General features: G+C 40.1%; 1 protein-coding gene across 1 annotated transcript in view; it reads left to right on the forward strand.

Moving 5' to 3' along the window:
- Positions 1–15065, forward strand: part of TM2D1 (TM2 domain containing 1) — a 47389-nt gene extending 32324 nt beyond the window's left edge. Inside the window, exons 6-7 of the mRNA XM_087417269.1 lie at positions 12892–13021; positions 14737–15065. Coding sequence (XP_087273395.1) covers positions 12892–13002 — 111 coding nt within the window. The 3' untranslated portion in view covers positions 13003–13021; positions 14737–15065. The remainder of the gene's footprint in view (positions 1–12891; positions 13022–14736) is intronic.
- The last annotated feature ends 3425 nt before the right edge of the window (positions 15066–18490 follow it).

The following is an 18490-nucleotide window of genomic DNA, read 5'->3' on the forward strand; positions in this document are numbered from 1 at the left end:
TTTATATATAAAGCTAATTGAAGAGAATATCTTCATGACCTTAGCTGTATTAAGCCTTCTTAAACAGGATCCCCCAAACATAAACCATAAAGAAAAAAAAATGAATTTGATTACATTAAAATGAGAAATTCTGTTTTAGAAAGGCTACCACAGATTTTTTTTTTTTTTTTTTTTTTTTTTGTGAGGAGATCAGCCCTGAGCTAACATCCGCCACTCCTCCTCTTTTTTTGCTGAGGAAGACGGCCCTGGGCTAACATCTGTGCCCATCTTCCTCCACTTTATATGGGACGCCGCCACAGCATGGCTTGCCAAGCAGTGCGTCGGTGCGCACCCGGGATCCAAACCAGCGAACCCCAGGCCGCCGCAGCGCAGCGCACGCACCCAACTGCTTGCGCCACTGGGCCGGCCCCAACCACAGATTAAGTTAACAGTTAATAGACTGAGTAAAAGGATTCTAGCAACAGGAATTGATATGTGGAATATACAAATAATTTCTGCAAATCAAGAAGAAAATGATAGGGAGTCTAGCAGTTAAATGAGCACAGTAAACTAACAGGTGATGCACAGAATCACCCAAATAACTCATATGTAAATAGAGAGATATTTCTGGGCATTTACCCCAGAAGACTCATGCTCCTGCCCACAAGGGGACATGTACAGAGATGTCTCTGGTGTTGGGAAGTTGGCATCAGCCTCGATGTGCACACTGATAGGGGGATGGATGCATCCTCTGTGACACAGACAACAGTTACAAGCACTTACCTGTGTGTGCACACAGCTACGTGGAAGTGTCTTACAGTCATAGTGCACTGTGAAAATAGTCTAAAACTCAATAAAGATCTTCAGCAATCTTATTCAAGTAAATTAAAAATACATATTTATTCAAAGAACATCATGTTTTTTTGTTTTGTTTTTTTGTATGTGAGGAAGATCAGCCCTGAGCTAACATCTGCCAGTCCTCCTCTTTTTGCTGAGGAAGACTGGCTCTGGGCTAACATCCATGCCCATCTTCCTCCACTCTATATGGGATGCCACCACAGCATGGCCTGACAAGCGGTGCATCAGTGCGCCCCCAGGATCCGAACTGGCGAACTCTGGGCTTCCGCAGCGGAGCGCGGGCACTTAACGGCTTGCGCCACTGGGCCGGCCCCAGCATCATGTGTTTTTTAAGAAAATCCAAGTCGTATACCGAATTAAGTATATGACCATTATTTGTGTGGGTGCCCATGGGTGGGTGGGTATGTGGAGGTTGTAGAGAATTAGAGTGGAAATCAAAGATAAAGAATAGAAAAACAACAGGAAATTTGGTGACCACTACTTAATATTCTTAACTTTAATATATATTTCTAAAGTTTCCAGATTTACTCTTCTTGCTATAGACTTTGCACCTATAGAAGAGTCTACCCCTTTAAGTAAACAGTTCAAGGTTTTTTTCTCTGTCTTTTTTTTATTTAATTGATGTTTTAATAGTTTTTAACATTGTGAAATTTTAGGTTGTACATTTTTGTTTGTCCATCACCATATATATGTCTCCCTTCACCCCTTGTGCCCACCCCTCACCCCCACCCCCATAGCCCCTGGTAACCACAATACAGTTTTCTCTGTCCATGTGTTTGTTTATATTCCACACGAGTGAGATCATACAGTGTTTGTCTTTCTCCTTCTGGCTTACTTCACTTAATATAATACCCTCCAGGCCCATCCATGTTGTTGCAAATGGGATGATTTTGTCTTTTTTTATGGCTGAGTAGTATTCCATTGTATATATATACCACATCTTCTTGATCCAATCATCAGTCAAGGGACACTTAGGTTGCTTCCACTTCTTGGTTATGGTAAATAATGCTGCAATGAACATAGGGGTGCATAAGCCTCTTTGGATTGTTGATTTCAGGTTCGTTGGATAGATTCCCAGTAGTGGGATGGCTGGATCATAGGGCATCTCTATTTTTAATTCTTTGAGGAATCTCCATACCATTTTCCATAGAGGCTGCACCAGTTTGCATTCCTACCAGCTGTGTATGAGGGTTCCTGTTTCTCCACATCCTCTCCAACATTTGTTGTTTTTTGTCTTGGTGATTATAGCCATTCTAATGGGTGTGAGGTGATATCTTAGTGTTGTTTTCATTTGCGTTTCCCTGATTAATGATGTTGAACATCTTTTCATGTGCCTATTGGCCATCTGTATATCTTCTTTGGAGAAGTGTCTGTTCATTTCCTCTGCCCATTTTTTGATCGGATTGTTTGTTTTTTTGTTGTTCAGTTGTGTGAGTTCTTTATATATTATGGAGATCAACCCCTTGTCAGATGTATGTTTTGCAAATATTCACTCCCAGCTGGTGGGTTGTCTGTTCATCTTGATTCTGGTTTCGTTTGTCTTGTAAAAGCTCTTTAATCTGATAAAGTCCCACTTGTTTATTTTTTCTTTAGTTTCCCTAGTCTGGGTAGGCATGTCATCTGAAAAGATTCCTTTATGACCAATGTCAAATAGTGTGTTGCCTATATTTTCTTCTATGAGTTTTATAGTTTCAGGTCTCACCTTCAGATCTTTGATCCATTTTGAGTTAGTTTTTGTGAATGGCAATAGCAGATGGTCCACTTTCATTCTTTTGCATGTGGCTGTCCAGTTTTCCCAACACCATTTATTGAAGAGACTTTCCTTTCTCCATTGCACGTTCTTAGCACCTTTGTCGAAAATTAGCTGTCCGTAGATGTGTGGTTTTATTTCTGGGCTTTCAATTCTGTTCCATTGATCTGTGTGTCTGTTTTTGTGCCAGTACCATGCTGTTTTGATTATTGTTGCTTTGTAGTATGTTTTGAAGTCAGGGATTGTGATGCCTCCTGCTTTGTTCTTTTTTCTTAGGATTGCTTTAGCTATTCGGGGTCTTTTGTTGCCCCATATAAATTTTAGTATTCTTTTTTCTATTTCCGTGAAGAATGTCATTGGGATTCTGATTGGGATTGCATTGAATCTGTAGATTGCTTTAGGTAATATAGACATTTTAACTATGTTTATTCTTCCAATCCACGTGCATGGGATATCTTTCCATTTCTTTATGTCATCATTGATTTCTTTCAATAATGTCTTGTAGTTCTCATTGTATAGGTCATTCACCTCCTTGGTAAGATTTATTCCTAGATATTTTATTCTTTTTGATGAAATTGTAAATGGTATTATCTTTTTGAGCTCTCTTTCTGTTGGTTCATTATTAGCATACAGAAATGCAACTGATTTTTGTAGATTGATTTTGTACCCTGCAACTTTGCTGTAGTTGTTGATTATTTCTAATAGTTTTCCAATGGATTCTTTAGGGTTTTCTATATATAAAATCATGTCATCTGCAAATAGTGAGAGTTTCACTTCTTCGTTACCTATTTGAATTCCTTTTATTCCTTTTTCTTGCCTAATTGCTCTGGCCAAAACCTCTAGTACTATGTTGAACAGGAGTGGTGAGAGTGGGCAGCCCTGCCTCATTCCTGTTCTCCAAGGAATGGCTTTCAGTCTTTCCCCGTTGAGTATGATGTTGGCTGTGGGTTTGTCATAAATAGCCTTTATTATGTTGAGGTACTTTCCTTCTATTCCCATTTTGTTGAGAGTTTTTATCATAAATGGATGTTGTATCTTGTCAAATGCCTTCTCTGCGTCTATTGAGATGACCATGTGGTTTTTATTCTTTGTTTTGTTGATGTGATGTATCATAGCGATTGATTTGCAGATGTTGAACCATCCCTGCCTCCCTGGTATAAATCCCACTTGATCATGGTGTATGATCTTTTTAATGTATTGCTGTATTTGGTTTGCCAAAATTTTGTTGAGTATTTTTGCATCAATGTTCATCAGCGATATTGGCCTGTAATTTTCTTTCTTTGTATTGTCTTTGTTTGGCTTTGGTATCAGGGTGATGTTGGCCTCCTAGAATGATTTAGGAAATGTTCCATCTTCCTCTATTTTTTGGAATAGTTTGAGAAGGATGGGTATTAAATCTTCCTTGAATGTTTGGTAAAATTCACCAGAGAATCCATCTGGTCCTGGACTTTTGTTTTTTGGGAGGTTTTTGATTACTATTTCAATCTCTTTACTTGTGATTGGTCTATTCAGATTCTCCATTTCTTCTTGGTTCAGTTTTGGGAGGTTGTATGAGTCTTAAGAGTTTATCCATTTCTTCTAGATTGTCCAATTTGTTAGCATATAATTTCTCATAGTATTCTCTTATAATCCTCTGTATTTCCGTGGTATCCATTGTAGTTTCTCCTGTTTCATTTCTAATTTTATTTACTTGAGCCTTTTCTCTTTTTTTCTTAGTAAGCCTGGCTAAGGGTTTGTCGATTTTGTTTATCTTCTCAAAGAACCAACTCTTTGTTTCATTAATCCTTTCTACTGTTTTTTTTGGTCTCAATTTCATTTATTTCTGCTCTGATTTTTATTATTTCTCTCCTTCTGCTGATTTTGGGCTTTGTTTGTTCTTCCTTTTCTAGTTCTGTTAGGTGTAATTTAAGGTTGCTTATTTGGGCTTTTTCTTGTTTGTTAAGGTGGGCTTGTATCGCTATGAGTTTCCCTCTCAGGACTGCTTTTGCTGCATCCCATATGATTTGGTATGGCATATTTTCATTTTCATTTGTTTCCAGATAGTTTTTTATCTCTCCTTTAATTTCATCAATGATCCATTGGTTGTTCAGTAGCATGTTATTTAATCTCTACATTTTTGTCACTTTCCCAGTTTTTTTTTCATGGTTCATTTCCAGTTTCATAGCATTATGGTCTGAAAAGATGCTTGTTATGATTTCAATCTTCTTAAATTTATTGAGGCTTGCTTTGTTTCCCAACATATGGTCTATCCTAGAGAATGTTCCATGCGCGCTTGAGAAGAATGTGTAGTCAGCTGTGTTTGGATGGAGTGCTCTGTATATGTCTACTAGGTCCATCTCGTCCAGTTTTTCATTTATGTCTAATATTTCTTTATTAACTTTTTGTCTGGATGATCTATCCATTGATGTAAGTGGGGTATTAAGATCCCCTACTATTATTGTGTTGTTGTTAATGTCTCCTTTTAGGTTTGTTAATAGTTTCTTTATGTACATTGGTGCTCCTGTGTTGGGTGCATATATATTTAAAAGTGATATGTCTTCTTGGTGGAGTGTCCCTTTTATCATTATATATTTCCCTTCTTTGTCTTTCTTCACCTGTTTTATCTTGAAGTCTACTTTGTCTGATATGAGTATGGCAACATCTGCTTTCTTTTGTTTGCCATTAGCTTGGAGTATTTTCTTCCATCCTTTCACTCTGAGTCTGTGCTTGTCTTTAGAGCTGAGATGTGTTTCCTGGAGGCGGCATATTGTTGGGTCCTGCTTTTTAATCCATCCTGCCACTCTGTATCTTTTGATTGGAGAGTTCAATCCATTTACATTTAGGGTAATTATTGATATATGAGGGCTTAATGTTGCTGTTTTGTCACTTATTTTCTGGTCCTTTTGTGTTTCCTTTGTTTCTTGTCCCATTTGTTTCAGATTGCCAATTCAGTTTGGTTGTTCTGTCTCATGACTCTTCTAGTTTTCTCTTTGTTTATCATATGTGATTTTGTTTTGATTATTTTTTTAGTGATTACCTTGAGGTTTGTGTAAGAAATCTTGTGTATGAGATAGTCCATTATCTGATGGCCTCCTATTTCCTTATACTAAGTCAATTCAATCACTTTCCTCTTCCCCTTCTAAGTCATTCTTGTTATACCTTATTCTATCTTGTGTTGTGGCTGTGTGTTTACAGTGATGAGGTTAAATTTATTTTTGGTGAATTCCTTCCTTTGATCTTTGATTTTGGTATTTAAGTGGTTGCTAATCTATTCCGGTAAAGATCTGTTCTTTTTCTGAGTTTTCTACCTATTTTTCTCCTTGCTCCAAGCTTTGTATTCCCTTTCTCTTCTTTTTTTCAGGCCTGAGGGCCTTCTTGAGTATTTCTTGTAGTGGGGGGTCTCGTGGCCATGAACTCCCTTAGCTTTTGTTTATCTGGGAGAGTTACTCTTTCTCCATCATATTTGAAGGATATTTTTGCTGGATAGAGTATTCTTGGCTGAAAGTTTTTGTCTTTCAGTATTTTGAATATATCATTCCAGTCTCTCCTAGCCTGTAAAGTTTCTGTTGAGAAATCCACTGAGAGCCTGATGGGAGTTCCTTTGTACATTATTTTTTGTTTTTGTCTAGCTGGCCTTAATATTGTTTCTTTGTCATTGACTCTGGCCAGCCTTACCACTAGGTGTCGTGGAGAGGGCCTTTGCCTGTTGACATGTTTAGGTGACCTGTTGGCTTCGCTTACTGGTATTTCCTGCTCCTTCCTCAGATTTGGGAAATTCTCAGCTATTATTTCCTTGAATAGGCTGTCTGTTCCTCTTTGCCTCTCTTCTCCCTCAGGAATACCTATAATTCTTATGTTACATTTCCTAATAGAGTCAGATATTTCTTGGAGACTTTCTTCATTTCTTTTTAGTCTTAGTTCTCTCTCCTCTTCCATCTGGAGCATATCTGTATTCCTGTCCTCTATAATGCTAATTCTTTCCTCCATATTGTCAGCTCTGTTCTTTAGAGATTCCAGATTCTCCTTTATCTCCTCCATTGTGTTCTTCATCTCCATCAGCACTGATTGGTTTTTCTTTATGATTTCAATCTCTTTTGTGAAGAAACTCCTAATCTCATTGAATTGTTTGTCTGTGTTGTCTCGTATTTCATTGAGTGTTTTTATGATAGCTATTTTGAAATCGCTGTCATTTAGGTTATGGATTTCTGTGTCTTCAGGGTTGGTTTCTGGGTGCTTGTCATTTTCCTTCTGGTCTGGTGTTTTCATGTATCTTTGCATTGTGGTTCCTGTGTTGGCTTTGTTTTTCCTCATCCTGGAAATCTCTGGTTGTAATTTCCACCCGCTGCCACTGTGTGGGGGTAAAGGGTTGTGTAATCTGAGCCCCCTGCGCTCTGCCCCGGCCGGTCGCTTGGTCTGGTCTGGTCGGCTGAGCTGCAGGGTCCGGTTTGTGGGGGGGCCGGCGCTCTCTCTTTTGCTGGCTGGGTCCCTGGCGTGGGGGGTTTCTTGTTCGCCCCTCGTTATTTGCTCTCTGGGGTGCTCAGAGGTTGATGGTACCCTGTAGCAATTCTGAGTCCTCTGTGTGGGAGTTTCCCACTGGCTGAGAGAGCCCGAAGAGCTACGGTTTCCCCGCAGAGGGCCGCCCCTCCCGCCTCTCTGGCAGCCTCGCGGACCAGGATCACTGATCTGATGGGGAGGGAGAGGAGTTCTCCTTACCTCTCCCCACTTCCTCCAGGGCCCAGCACGTTCCACTCTCAGATGTGCGGCAGTGTGGATCTTTCTGATCCTGCTTTTCACTATCTAGGATTCCGTTGTTGGTCTGGGACTGTTCCTTTTGTTGTATCTTATGGGGGAAGAGTTTATGGGAAAGCTTACTCCGCCATGACGCTGACGTCACTATCCAATTCAAGATTTTTTGCATTTAAGTTGCAAATAAAATTTCTTGGGGAAAACGATCAGAAATGGCATGAAAGAAGAAATTAAATTCCACCCAGTTCCTCCAAACCATCACCAATCATCTCTGTAGAAGGAGGGTGTGGTAGAACCGAAGATCCCCATGACAAATCCCTGGAACCTATGAATATTACCTTATTTGGAAAAAGGGTTTTTGCAGATGTGATTAAGTTAAGGATATTAATATGAAGAGATCATCCTGGATTATCTGGGTGGGCCCTAAATCCAATGACAAGTGTCCTCACAGGAGACGGAAGAGGAAAAGACACAGACACCCGGAAAAGACGGCGGGTGAAGACAAAGGCAGAGATTGGAGTGCTGTGGCCACAAGCCACAGAAGCCACCGAGTGCTGATTACACCAGAAGCTAGAAGAGGCTTAGAGCTGATTTTCCTCTAGAGACTCTGTAGGGCTTCGGCTATACCGATACCTGCATTTTCGACTTCTGGGCTCCAGAACTGTGAGAGAGTAAATTTCCATTGTTTTAATCCACTAAACTTGTGGTGATTTGTTACAGTAGTCACAGGAAATAATATAGAGGGATATGAAGTTGCTTTCTTGTGGTTTTAGGGCTTCTCACACAAGGGACATTGACATCCATTGTACAAAATAGCTTCCCAGAGTGTAGTGGCCCTCCTGTTTCCCCTCTTGTAAGATGAAGACCTGTAGCAACCTCTTCGTCCATTAATTGGAGTGAAGTTTTTCCTTCTCCTCATAGATTTCAGAAATCTGCCCCAGCTTATTGAATGGAAATACTTCATGCTGTAGAATGCGGCTTCAGGCTATTTCTTAGCAGAGAAATAAACTCATCATTTTAGGTTTCATACTCTGTTGTTAATGAACAAATGGACATAGGCATATTTAATTGAGTAACAAGTTTCCCAGTAGGGGATATTTTTAAAGATTTGTAATTTTATAATCAACAATACAATAATATACTCATAATGAATTTATAATTGGCACATGTACATAAGTGTATATAAGATGCTTAAAAACAGGTTTAATTTTTATTTTTGATGAAGAAATAGGGATTTGAGTAATTGAAATCTTTGCAGCTGATAGTTTTCTTACAAGTTAAAGAGGGAGAACAATTTCTTCTTTGATGGGATAGTTCATGGAAAAGTATATTGACGATACCTTATAGAGGTGTTTACATTTAAATGTCATGGTCATGTAAGATATAGAACTTGAAAGGTACCATGTACATCAGCTTCTTCTATTCCTGTTTTATGGATTATCCAGAGAGGATTAATCCTACAGCCGCGTGTTGACAGCTTTCTCTTCAGTCCAGTGCTTTACTGCACTGACTTAATTTGGTTGTTTTGGGGGCAGCTCTGCAAATTCTTCTAGCAGAGGATAGCAAGGTGTGCTGTGCTCTGGTGATCTGGCAGTGTGTGTAGGAGGCATTGAAGACAAGCCGGTAACAGAAACCTCCTTTTAAATTGGCTTTAATAATGTGTCTAGAGATAAGGTAGTTCTGAAATTTGTTACTTTAGAGCCAGAGGGCGTAATGAAGGACCTGAATCCATCCTCCCTCCCCCTCCCTCCCTTGTTTCTTCCCTCCTTCCTTCTTTCTCTTGCCGTCTTCAGTCCCTTTGGTTAGCATCACTTCCTTATATAGTTACTTCCAGAGGCAGGAAAAGACCTGTTTCCTCTCACACGTGTCTTCTTAAGGCAGATAAGCCCCCAGTGGATAGTCTCATAGCGATTAGCCAGAATTCCATTCCACGCCCAGGCTGAACCCGTCTCTGGAAAGATGTTTGGAGTCAGCATGATAGAGCTGGTTGTGGAGGAGCCAGCATTACATAGTGTGAGGGGAGAGAAACGCTGTAATAAGATTGCTAGATTAGACGCAAAACTGGATCATGTATTACCAGGTAATAAAACTAAGCTTTGGGGCTACCTTATCTACAGGACAGGAAATAAAACAGAACACAAAAACACCTTATCGTTTTGTTTGTTTTTTTTTTTTGCGAGGAGATCAGCCCTGTGCTAACATCTGCCAATCCTCCTCTTTTTTTGCTGAGGAAGACTGGCCCTGGGCTAACATCCGTGCCCATCTTCCTCCACTTTATGTGGGACGCCGCCACAGCATGGCTTGCCAAGCAGTGCGTGGGTGCGCGCCCCGATCCAAACCGGCCAACGCCGGGCCACCGCAGCAGAGCGCGCACACTTAACCGCTTGCGCCACCAGGCTGGCCCCACCTTATCGTTTTTCTACACGTTAACTGCTAACTTGACAAGATTGTAAAACATCTGGGCCCTAATCAGTTTTTAGTTAGTTACATTTCCTTGAGAGTCACCTGAGCCTCAGGTGGGCTTATTAGAAAAGCATGATATTGGGGTGGGCCCCGTGGCTTAGCGGTTAAGTGCACACGCTCCGCTACTGGCGGCCCGGGTTTGGATCCCGGGCGTGCACCGACACACCACTTGTCTGGCCATGCTGAGGCGGTGTCCTACATACAGCAACTAGAAGGATGTGCAACTATGACATACAACTATCTACTGGGGCTTTGGGGAGAAAAGGGAAAAAAAAGGAGGAGGATTGGCAATAGATGTTAGCTCAGGGCCGGTCTTCCTCAGCAAAAAGAGGAAGATTGGCATAGATGTTAGCTCAGGGCTGATCTTCCTCACAAAAAAAAAAAAAACAGAAAAGCATGATATTAAAAGGTCCCTTAGGGGCCGGCCCCGTGGCTCAACGGTTAAGTGTGTGCGCTCTACTGCTGGCAGCCCAGGTTCAGATCCTGGGCGCGCACCACGCACTGCTTCTCCGGCCATGCTGAGGCCGCGTCCCACATACGGCAACTAGAAGGATGTGCGGCTATGACATACAACTATCTACTGGGGCTTTGGGGAAAAAGAAATAAATAAATAACATTATTAAAAAAATAATAATTAAAAAAATAAAAGGTCCCTCAGTCGTATATTTTCCTTGTTTCCAACTTCTGAATACTTTTTTTCAACAGGAATAAGTGAGATTGTCAAGGGAGACAGCGTAGGAAGAAAACGGTAATAGGACAGAAGGCCCATTTCCAATCTGTGCACATTTTATTAGGCAGTTTTTTACCATAAGATGTAACCTATTTCTACTGGCCAGGCTTTACTTTTTCTTTGTTTCCCTCCTACAGTCTCAAAACATGTTGTAACTTCTAGTCACCCATTCTCTTTTTCTTGGCTTCATGCTCACAGCAGTTTCCTCTGTGACCTTGGCCACTGAAAAGGTTTTAATTTTTACTTAAATTCATAAATAACATTCATAAATGTCAACAAGCCAAATCAATTTAATCTTTAGAAAGTAAGTCAACATGCATGAGAACATCTGGCGTGCTATCTAGCATGTAAGTGTTATTTGAACGTTAACATTCACCGTCAGCTAGAGTAGCTCCCTGCCGGCAGAGCTTGCGTCTTACTCCTTGTGATGTGTGTAGTGCCCAGTACAGTGCCTGGAATGTCTCAGGAATCAAGTCTTTATTAGATAGTTTTTAAAACCAAATTCATGGGCCGGCCCGGTGGCGTAGCAGTTAAGTGTGCGCACTCTGCTTTGGCGGCCCAGGGTTTGAAGGTTTGGATACCGGGTGCGCACCGATGCACCGCTTGTCAAGCCATTCTGTGGCGGTGTCCCATATACAGTCAAGGAAAATGGGCATGGATGTTAGCCCAGGGCCAATCTTCCTCAGCAAAAAGAGGAGGATTGGCAACAGATGTTAGCTCAGGGCTAATCTTCCTCACAAAAAAAAAAACAAAAAAAACAGAAACCAAATTCATTTTAAAAACAAAGAATGCTACACAGCAGTGTTCTTCAAACTCAGATTGTATAATCCCTAAAGGAATTTTTTTAAAAATCCCTGCCCTCCACACTTTTTTAAGTTGACATTTAAGTTTTCCATCGTAAGTTTAAATAGTTGGAAAGGATATAATTTCTAGTTTGCAAATATTGATATATTTAAATAAAACTGTTACATCAATTTTTAAATGTATCCAACAGAATATAAATACCATAGAATGTTAAATATCATTCACTTTAAAAGGACATGAATGAACCCTTCACTAATAATTTTTAGGTTGTTTCTTTTTCTCCTTGAATTTTTATTTCTATTCCCATTCTCCCACAGAATTTTATCCTAATGTAATATATTTTTATGCTTGAAAATCTACTGATCATCTTATTTATTAACATTAAAAGATTTTTAAATTTTCTATGCCTTCTGGATTGAGTTGTCGTTATAATTATTAAATAATGATATACAATTGATCAAAACAGCATAAACATGTTACAGATTTTAGCAAATTATTTTTAAGCAAAAATATGTAAAATTTTGTCAGAAATACATCTTTTGAACAAGATGTGGCAAAGCATAGGACTCAATTAAAGGAGACATCCTGATGTGTAGTATTTTGAATGATCCCTTTGGCACATCAGAGGTCTTTATCCTCACGGCAGCGTGCCATCATAAGACTTGGGTGCGCTTCAATGGGAGGTGTGCTGTATGCTGTCAAGCTGAGAAAGACCACAGTGAAGGGGAGGCAGGAGGGGGACTAGCATGATGCCTCCACCGTAGTGGTATCAGGCGGGTCAGCTTTACAAAGAGTATTTATGGGAGTTAAGATCCCAGAATTGATTCTCTTAGCACTCTCTGGGCTCACATACATCTGGGTAAGTCTTTGTGTACCCCTAAGGCTACAGGGTGAAGACTGCTACCTTAAAGGATATCTTGTAGAAGTCCTGTTAACTGGATTGTCACAAATGTGATTAAGTGGACAAGAGGATTGTAATGAGCATGTATTGTTTTTTTTCTGTCTCTCTCCTCTTTTTCCATTCCATGTGGTTCTGGTAGGACTGGTAGTCATACTTGCTCATCTCCCACGGGGAGCCTGGCCTGGCCGTCATATCTTCCTATTCCCTTGGATGCAGTAATTTGTCCAGCAATAGGCATGAAAACCAAGCAGAGCAGTCCAAGTCCTTCCCTGGAGTTGGTATACAAACACTGAGGAAGGACGTTTTATTTTCTTTCTTTTGGGAGCTGCTGAGCTTCAAGGCTGTGCATCTGGAGCTGTTGGCAGCCCCCTGGGAGCACCTCTCTGCGGAGTGAGGCAAGCAGAGCTCAGCAAGGAGGCAGGGAGGCCGCACCAAGGGCCGCGCAGGGCCCGGCCTTTCAGTCCCGAGGCCTGGCTTCCTGCAGCTCTGCCGACCCTGTGAGCTTCCCCAGTATCCTTTCAGCTACCTGAGCCACTAAATTACTTTTTTTTGCTTGAGTTAGTTTGAGCTGTGTTTTTGGTGCTACTGAAATAATTTTATTAACAACTGAGAAAAGTAAACTCAAAGTATTGTGAAAATATCTTTTGTAAAATGAGTAATTTTGAAAATTTTCTCTTCTAGATTGTTGGACCTTCAGATGGAAGTAGTTACATTATAGATTATTATGGAACCAGACTTACAAGACTGAGTATTACTAATGAGACATTTAGAAAAACGCAGTTATATCCATAAATGTTTTCTAAAAGAAATGGTAAGTGATATGTATGTGTAATCTTAACTATAGTATATTATCTGTATAAAATTATGAGAATTTGAGAACCACAGGAAATTTAAGAGATCGTCTAGTGTTGTAAACCTCTCATTTGGCTTATCGAGAAAACAGGTGTACATATGCCTAGAACATCTCTCATCTTCTGTAAACCATTTTTATGTATGCTCATTGCTCCTGCAGTTTTCAGTTCAGACTCTCTCTCTTTGCAGTGAATATGGTTAAAGGACAAAATTCACAAGAAAAAAATCACTTCAAAGCAAAAAGATGTTCCATAGTATTATATGATGGTTCTCATGGAAGTGTGTGTTGTAGATAGTTCCATTCAGCACATCTTTTCTGCTATCCATCTCTCCTGGGTCAATATGACCCTTAAACCTCTTTCTTCTCCTTCCCTAAACCTGAAAGTTGATAGAGTCCCAAACCTGAACTACTGTAAGTATTTATTCTAACCCAAAGTTTGGCCCTGCCCATGAGAGTTATTAATTGGCCTCAGCTTCAATAGGTAATACACCTGGAGAAGTCAGAGACACTATCAGTCTTCCTGGTTCAGCTCTCTATTCTGCTACCATAAGGTTTTTATTTCCATGACAGAACATTAGTCTATTCTAATAAATAATCTCCCAATAATGCTAGATTGTTCTCAGGATTTTGGTAGATTGTCAGGAAAACAATTCCCTGGTAGAATCATTCTCTGCAGTGGAGAAGTCCTGTATAACGTGGAGTCCAGGGTACTTCTTAGGTGGTAGTTGACTGTCAGAGAGAAAGACAGGCTAGCTGTTTGGGCCACAGCTGTAGTTCTAGGGTTTTCAGTTGATTCTGACTCAGAGAGTGCTTCTAGAGGCCAGGAAGGGAATAGACGTTTATTTTGTATGTTGTAGTGTATAAATAGGATATGAAGGATAATTTTGTCCTTAAGGTATATTTTTTCTTTTCTCACAGTAAAATTGTGAGATATGCTTTACAGTTACTGTCTTGAGAGTTGAACAGTGGCAGACCCTGTCAAGATCTGAGGAATTTATTCAAATGATTGTCTAAAAAGGTTTTCAAATCTTGTCTTGTAAACTATAAGTCTTTGGGTTTGAAATGGAAATGAAGCTTGGAGATCCATCTGCCTCTTCTTACCAGGGAACAAATTGAGACCTAAAGAAGTTGAGACTGAGACACACAACTGATCAGTGCAAAACTGAGTGTCGACTAGGTCTTCTGTGCATTCCACTGGTGGTTCTCCAGCCCTCCCATCCCCACCAACTGTATCATTCTGTACTCAGCATCTTCTTTTTGGAAATTGTTATCCTACTTTATGAGAAGGGTTGTGTAGTTTCACATAACCTTATTTTCATACTCTAAATTGTTGTGTCTCTTTCAAAAGTATATAGATTGTTTTTAAACCATAATGTGTAAAAATTAAGCAAATGCAATTTAAAAAGCAATTCCATTCTCTGTAGCCTATTATATAAACATTTAATTGGAATTCCAGACTCAAATTTGAAATTAACACTGAAGGGCCTGTTGAGAAGGCAGCTCTCTGCACTGTCATTCATATGAGCTCTCTACAGTACGTAGAGAAGTGCTCCAAGAGTAGGAAAAAGTGTCTTGAGTAAATGAACCACTAATATGTGCCTCCACATTGGACCAATAACCTCATTGGACTCTTAAAATACTGTATTTTAACATATTTCTCTTTTCTGTTTTAGGATTTGGGCCTCCTTGATTTTAATAGAGAACTCTCAGTATGTGGATTTCCGGATTTTCCTTTTTCCTTCTTCACGTACCACTTTATGGATTCTATATAATTTTTTGTCATTGTTGATGTTCTTCTTTTGTTGTTTTAGTTAAAAGCATGTTATTCTGAGATTTATTTAATAGGACTTTCTTGAGAGCTGTATGATAGTGGAGTCTCTCTTAGGCTACTGTCTCTATGAGATAGACAGCTTATTACCTCCATATTCTTTAATGTCTTTTCCAAAGACAGTTGCCACTTGCCATTTATGCTTCTGAAAAATAAAAGTATGACTTACTCACATTTTTCAGTGCTTTATTATTGAGAAGACCTTAAATATTGAATGTGGCTGTCTCCTGCATTTTGATCCTTGAAGCAGTTAATCCATGGTGTGAACAAATACATTTATATTGCCTGGGGCTGCAGGCTTGTGTGTGACAACCTACCTGTTTTTCTGCGGCTTTCAGATCTGCCTTTGCCTTGGTGTCCGGGGAGCTCAAGATCCTCAGGAGTCTGAAACCTGGAGGCAATGTGGATGCCTCTGGCATGGATTCAGGCCTCTGGAGTGTGAGCACCTTCCTTTTTTCTTTGGGAGTGATACACTGGCTCCTGGAAGGCCAGATGCTGACTCATCTAGCTCAGTGCAGTTACAGCTGAAGCTGTCTGGACAAGGTGGGAACACCGAACAGACGATTAATGTCTGCCATCTGTTAGCACCGCCAGCAGAGCCCGGCAGCGGTGCCTTCAGTGATGCACGGAGTCTGAAGGAGCCGCGCTTGTCCAAGAGCACTGGTTCTTCTCACCGCGTGTAGAAGGGTGTCAAGAAGTTGGAAATACACCACATGTTATGTCCCCATAACACTGTCGTCCTCTTTAGTAACAGGTGTACCAACTTCAAAATTACTGGGGTCTGGGCTCCTCAAAAGTAAAAACCATTTTACTCAAAAGTATACAGAATAGTACAGTTGGCTTCATAATGTTAGTCATTCAGTCACAGCTTCTCCAGTTGGTGGGAGATTATTAAGTATTGATATAGGAAGAGAATTTGGATTGACTCCTAATATACACCGGGAGTGGTGTCTTTAATTCTTTCATTCATGAAAATACTGAGTGTCGACCACGTGGGAGGCAGTGTTTTGTACCCCATGCTTGGGATACGGAGGGGGACAAACACAGCGTCCCTGCCCTGCAGAGCTTGTGTTCTCTCAAGTCCACTTTGTCACAGTGATAATATTTCTGGCTGCAGTTAAGCTGGTGGATGCCCAGCTTAACTTTAATTTTCTAGTATTTTAATTTAATTTTCTAGTATTTTAATTTTCTACTATTTCCTGGTTCCTTTAGGTTGCAGACAGTGCTTTGAATTTTACTTCAGGATCACCTAAGCCCAGATTTTGAGTCTTAAAGTTTCTACAGTTATGTAAATTCAGTGATATAAAAATGCCTGCAGTCAAATCTTGAAAAGTAATCTTGATTCTCACGTAATTGTTACAGTTATTAACTTGGCCCGTTGGGAAGTCTGTTTCAAAGCAGGTGCTTCTCAGAGTCTTTGTTCAAATAGGCTGCGTTCCGAAAGAGTTGTTGGTGGAATCCAGAAATGAAGTCCCTTCACAAATACCCGTAAACCTTGAGACTTTATTTTCATTATAACTTCCTAAGTTTTCACAAGAGACATCAGTGTTTGCAGTTTGCCTAACTCCCTGTTGCCTAAACTACGTAATTCTTTAACAAATGGTTTTCTGTGTTTTATTAATGATTATTATTATATTTTTAATGTGAATGCGGTTTTTTGCTTCCGTGGAGCACTGTTTCATCACGGCTGCGTGGTGGTGGTGTGTGCGAGGACATGTGTGTGAGTACCCTGTGTGGGTGTCATCTAGGGTGAGCCTGCTTTCAGAGCAGGGGCCAGGGCTCTGGGGTGGATGAGCCCAGTCACCCTTGGGGACTCCTGACCGCTCGAGGCTGGGATGGAATGATTCCTTCAGTCCCACAGGAGTTAGTGTTTCCATGGAGACATTTACAAATGGTACTGTAGCCTGAAAGGATTAATACAATTTCCAGAAGTACCTCTGTACCCGGGAAGATTTCGTACCTACATTATATTAAACTAAAGGACCTCGTTAAGACTTCAAAGGCTCTGTATGTCTACGCCAGCATCTGTTCATGGGACCGCCAGGACTACAGAAAACATTACTTTGGAAGTATGTTTTGTCTTGCAAAATATTTATCTTTTTCCCTTATTTTAACCTAGATGCTTAAGGTTAAGTATTATAATACTCGTAGACAGCGAGGAAACTAAAATAGATCTAACAGCAAGAAACTGGCAAGATGAAACATTAGTTCTTAAAAAGTACGTACAAGTCTAAGATGTTGGTTCCTCTTTCTCATTCAGACACCTGAAATGTAGATATTCCCCTGAGTTCTGGCACCTTCCCCCTTCCTTTCTCTCATTGAATCAGCATCTGTTTTGCTTTTTACTATTTACAGAATTAATACAAGCTTAATGCAGAAATTTTGGGAAAGCACCAAAAAGTGCAAAGAAAAAAACCTCATTCCACAGCCCAAAGATAACAATGTAAATGTTTTTGTATATGTCCTTCCCGTAGTTCTTCCAAGCATGTAGGTACATTTTTCTTCACAAAAATATATTATCCATACTGTTTCATAGCCTGCTTCTTTACATTGTAAAGATTTTTCTATTTCAATAAATATTCTTCTACAAAATTATTTTTAATGGCTGCAGAATATTCCATGTCTATATCATAATTTTTTTGTGCAATTCCTTGTTGTTTGGTATTTAAGTTATTTCAATGAACAAACAATGTACATTTCTGATTTTTTCCTCCAGAATATCATTCTTAGTCAAAAAGGAATCATTATTAAAGTTTTTGATACATTCCTACAGTCCCAGTTCACCAGGGTAATGGAGAAAGAATGAAGTTAGCCCCAAACCCAACTTCAAACAAAACCGCAGTCGACTCTCAGTCGTGGTGGTGCAGATGGACTGTAGATAAGACACTGCAGGGGCCTGCACGACTGACTCCTGCTCTGATCAGACCACTGCATTTCACTGCAGAGGCTGCTCCTCGCGGCCCTGGGGCTGCAGAAGAGGAGCAACCATTCACGCAGGAGAGCTGCTGGAGAAAGGTGCTGGTGATGAGGATGGGGATGACAGCAACTCTGTCACTGGGCTCAGGATGCCAAATAGTTGACTGGATTATCTAACTCCTTCCAGAAAGCTTCAAGATAAGAGGGGAGAAGAGCTTTAAGGAGTAAGTGGGAAGCTCCTTCATGGTGGTCTTGATTCTCCCCTGCTGAGAGGGAAAGGGAGGTGGGTAAATTTGGAAAATGAGAAAAGTTACTAATTAGGAATGAATAAAAGAATTCTGAACAACACTGAGAACCCAACTGAGCCCTGGAATATGCATTTGTAGTTGACTTAATCAGCATGATAAAAGTTACTCATTCCTATTTCTTTTACAATAGAGCTAATATCTTAATTCTTAGTAAATGTAGCAGTGCTCTTGCTAAGTCATTGTCTGATGGAGAAAGAATGTTATTGACTTTCCTAGAAAAGGTATTTGAAGAAAGAATATTTACAAAAAAATTAAGGCTTAAAGTCTTAAAATTTTAGCATGGATGTCAAACCTTTGGTATCATGTGTTAGATCTGCCTTGAAGATTTTAAAAGTTCCTTTTACTGCTCTCCATGTGTAAGATGTTATGCTAAGC

This window comes from Ceratotherium simum, chromosome 2 (assembly GCF_057802395.1).
Source record: "Ceratotherium simum simum isolate JZ-2026a chromosome 2, ASM5780239v1, whole genome shotgun sequence".
Classification (NCBI taxonomy): domain Eukaryota; kingdom Metazoa; phylum Chordata; class Mammalia; order Perissodactyla; family Rhinocerotidae; genus Ceratotherium; species Ceratotherium simum.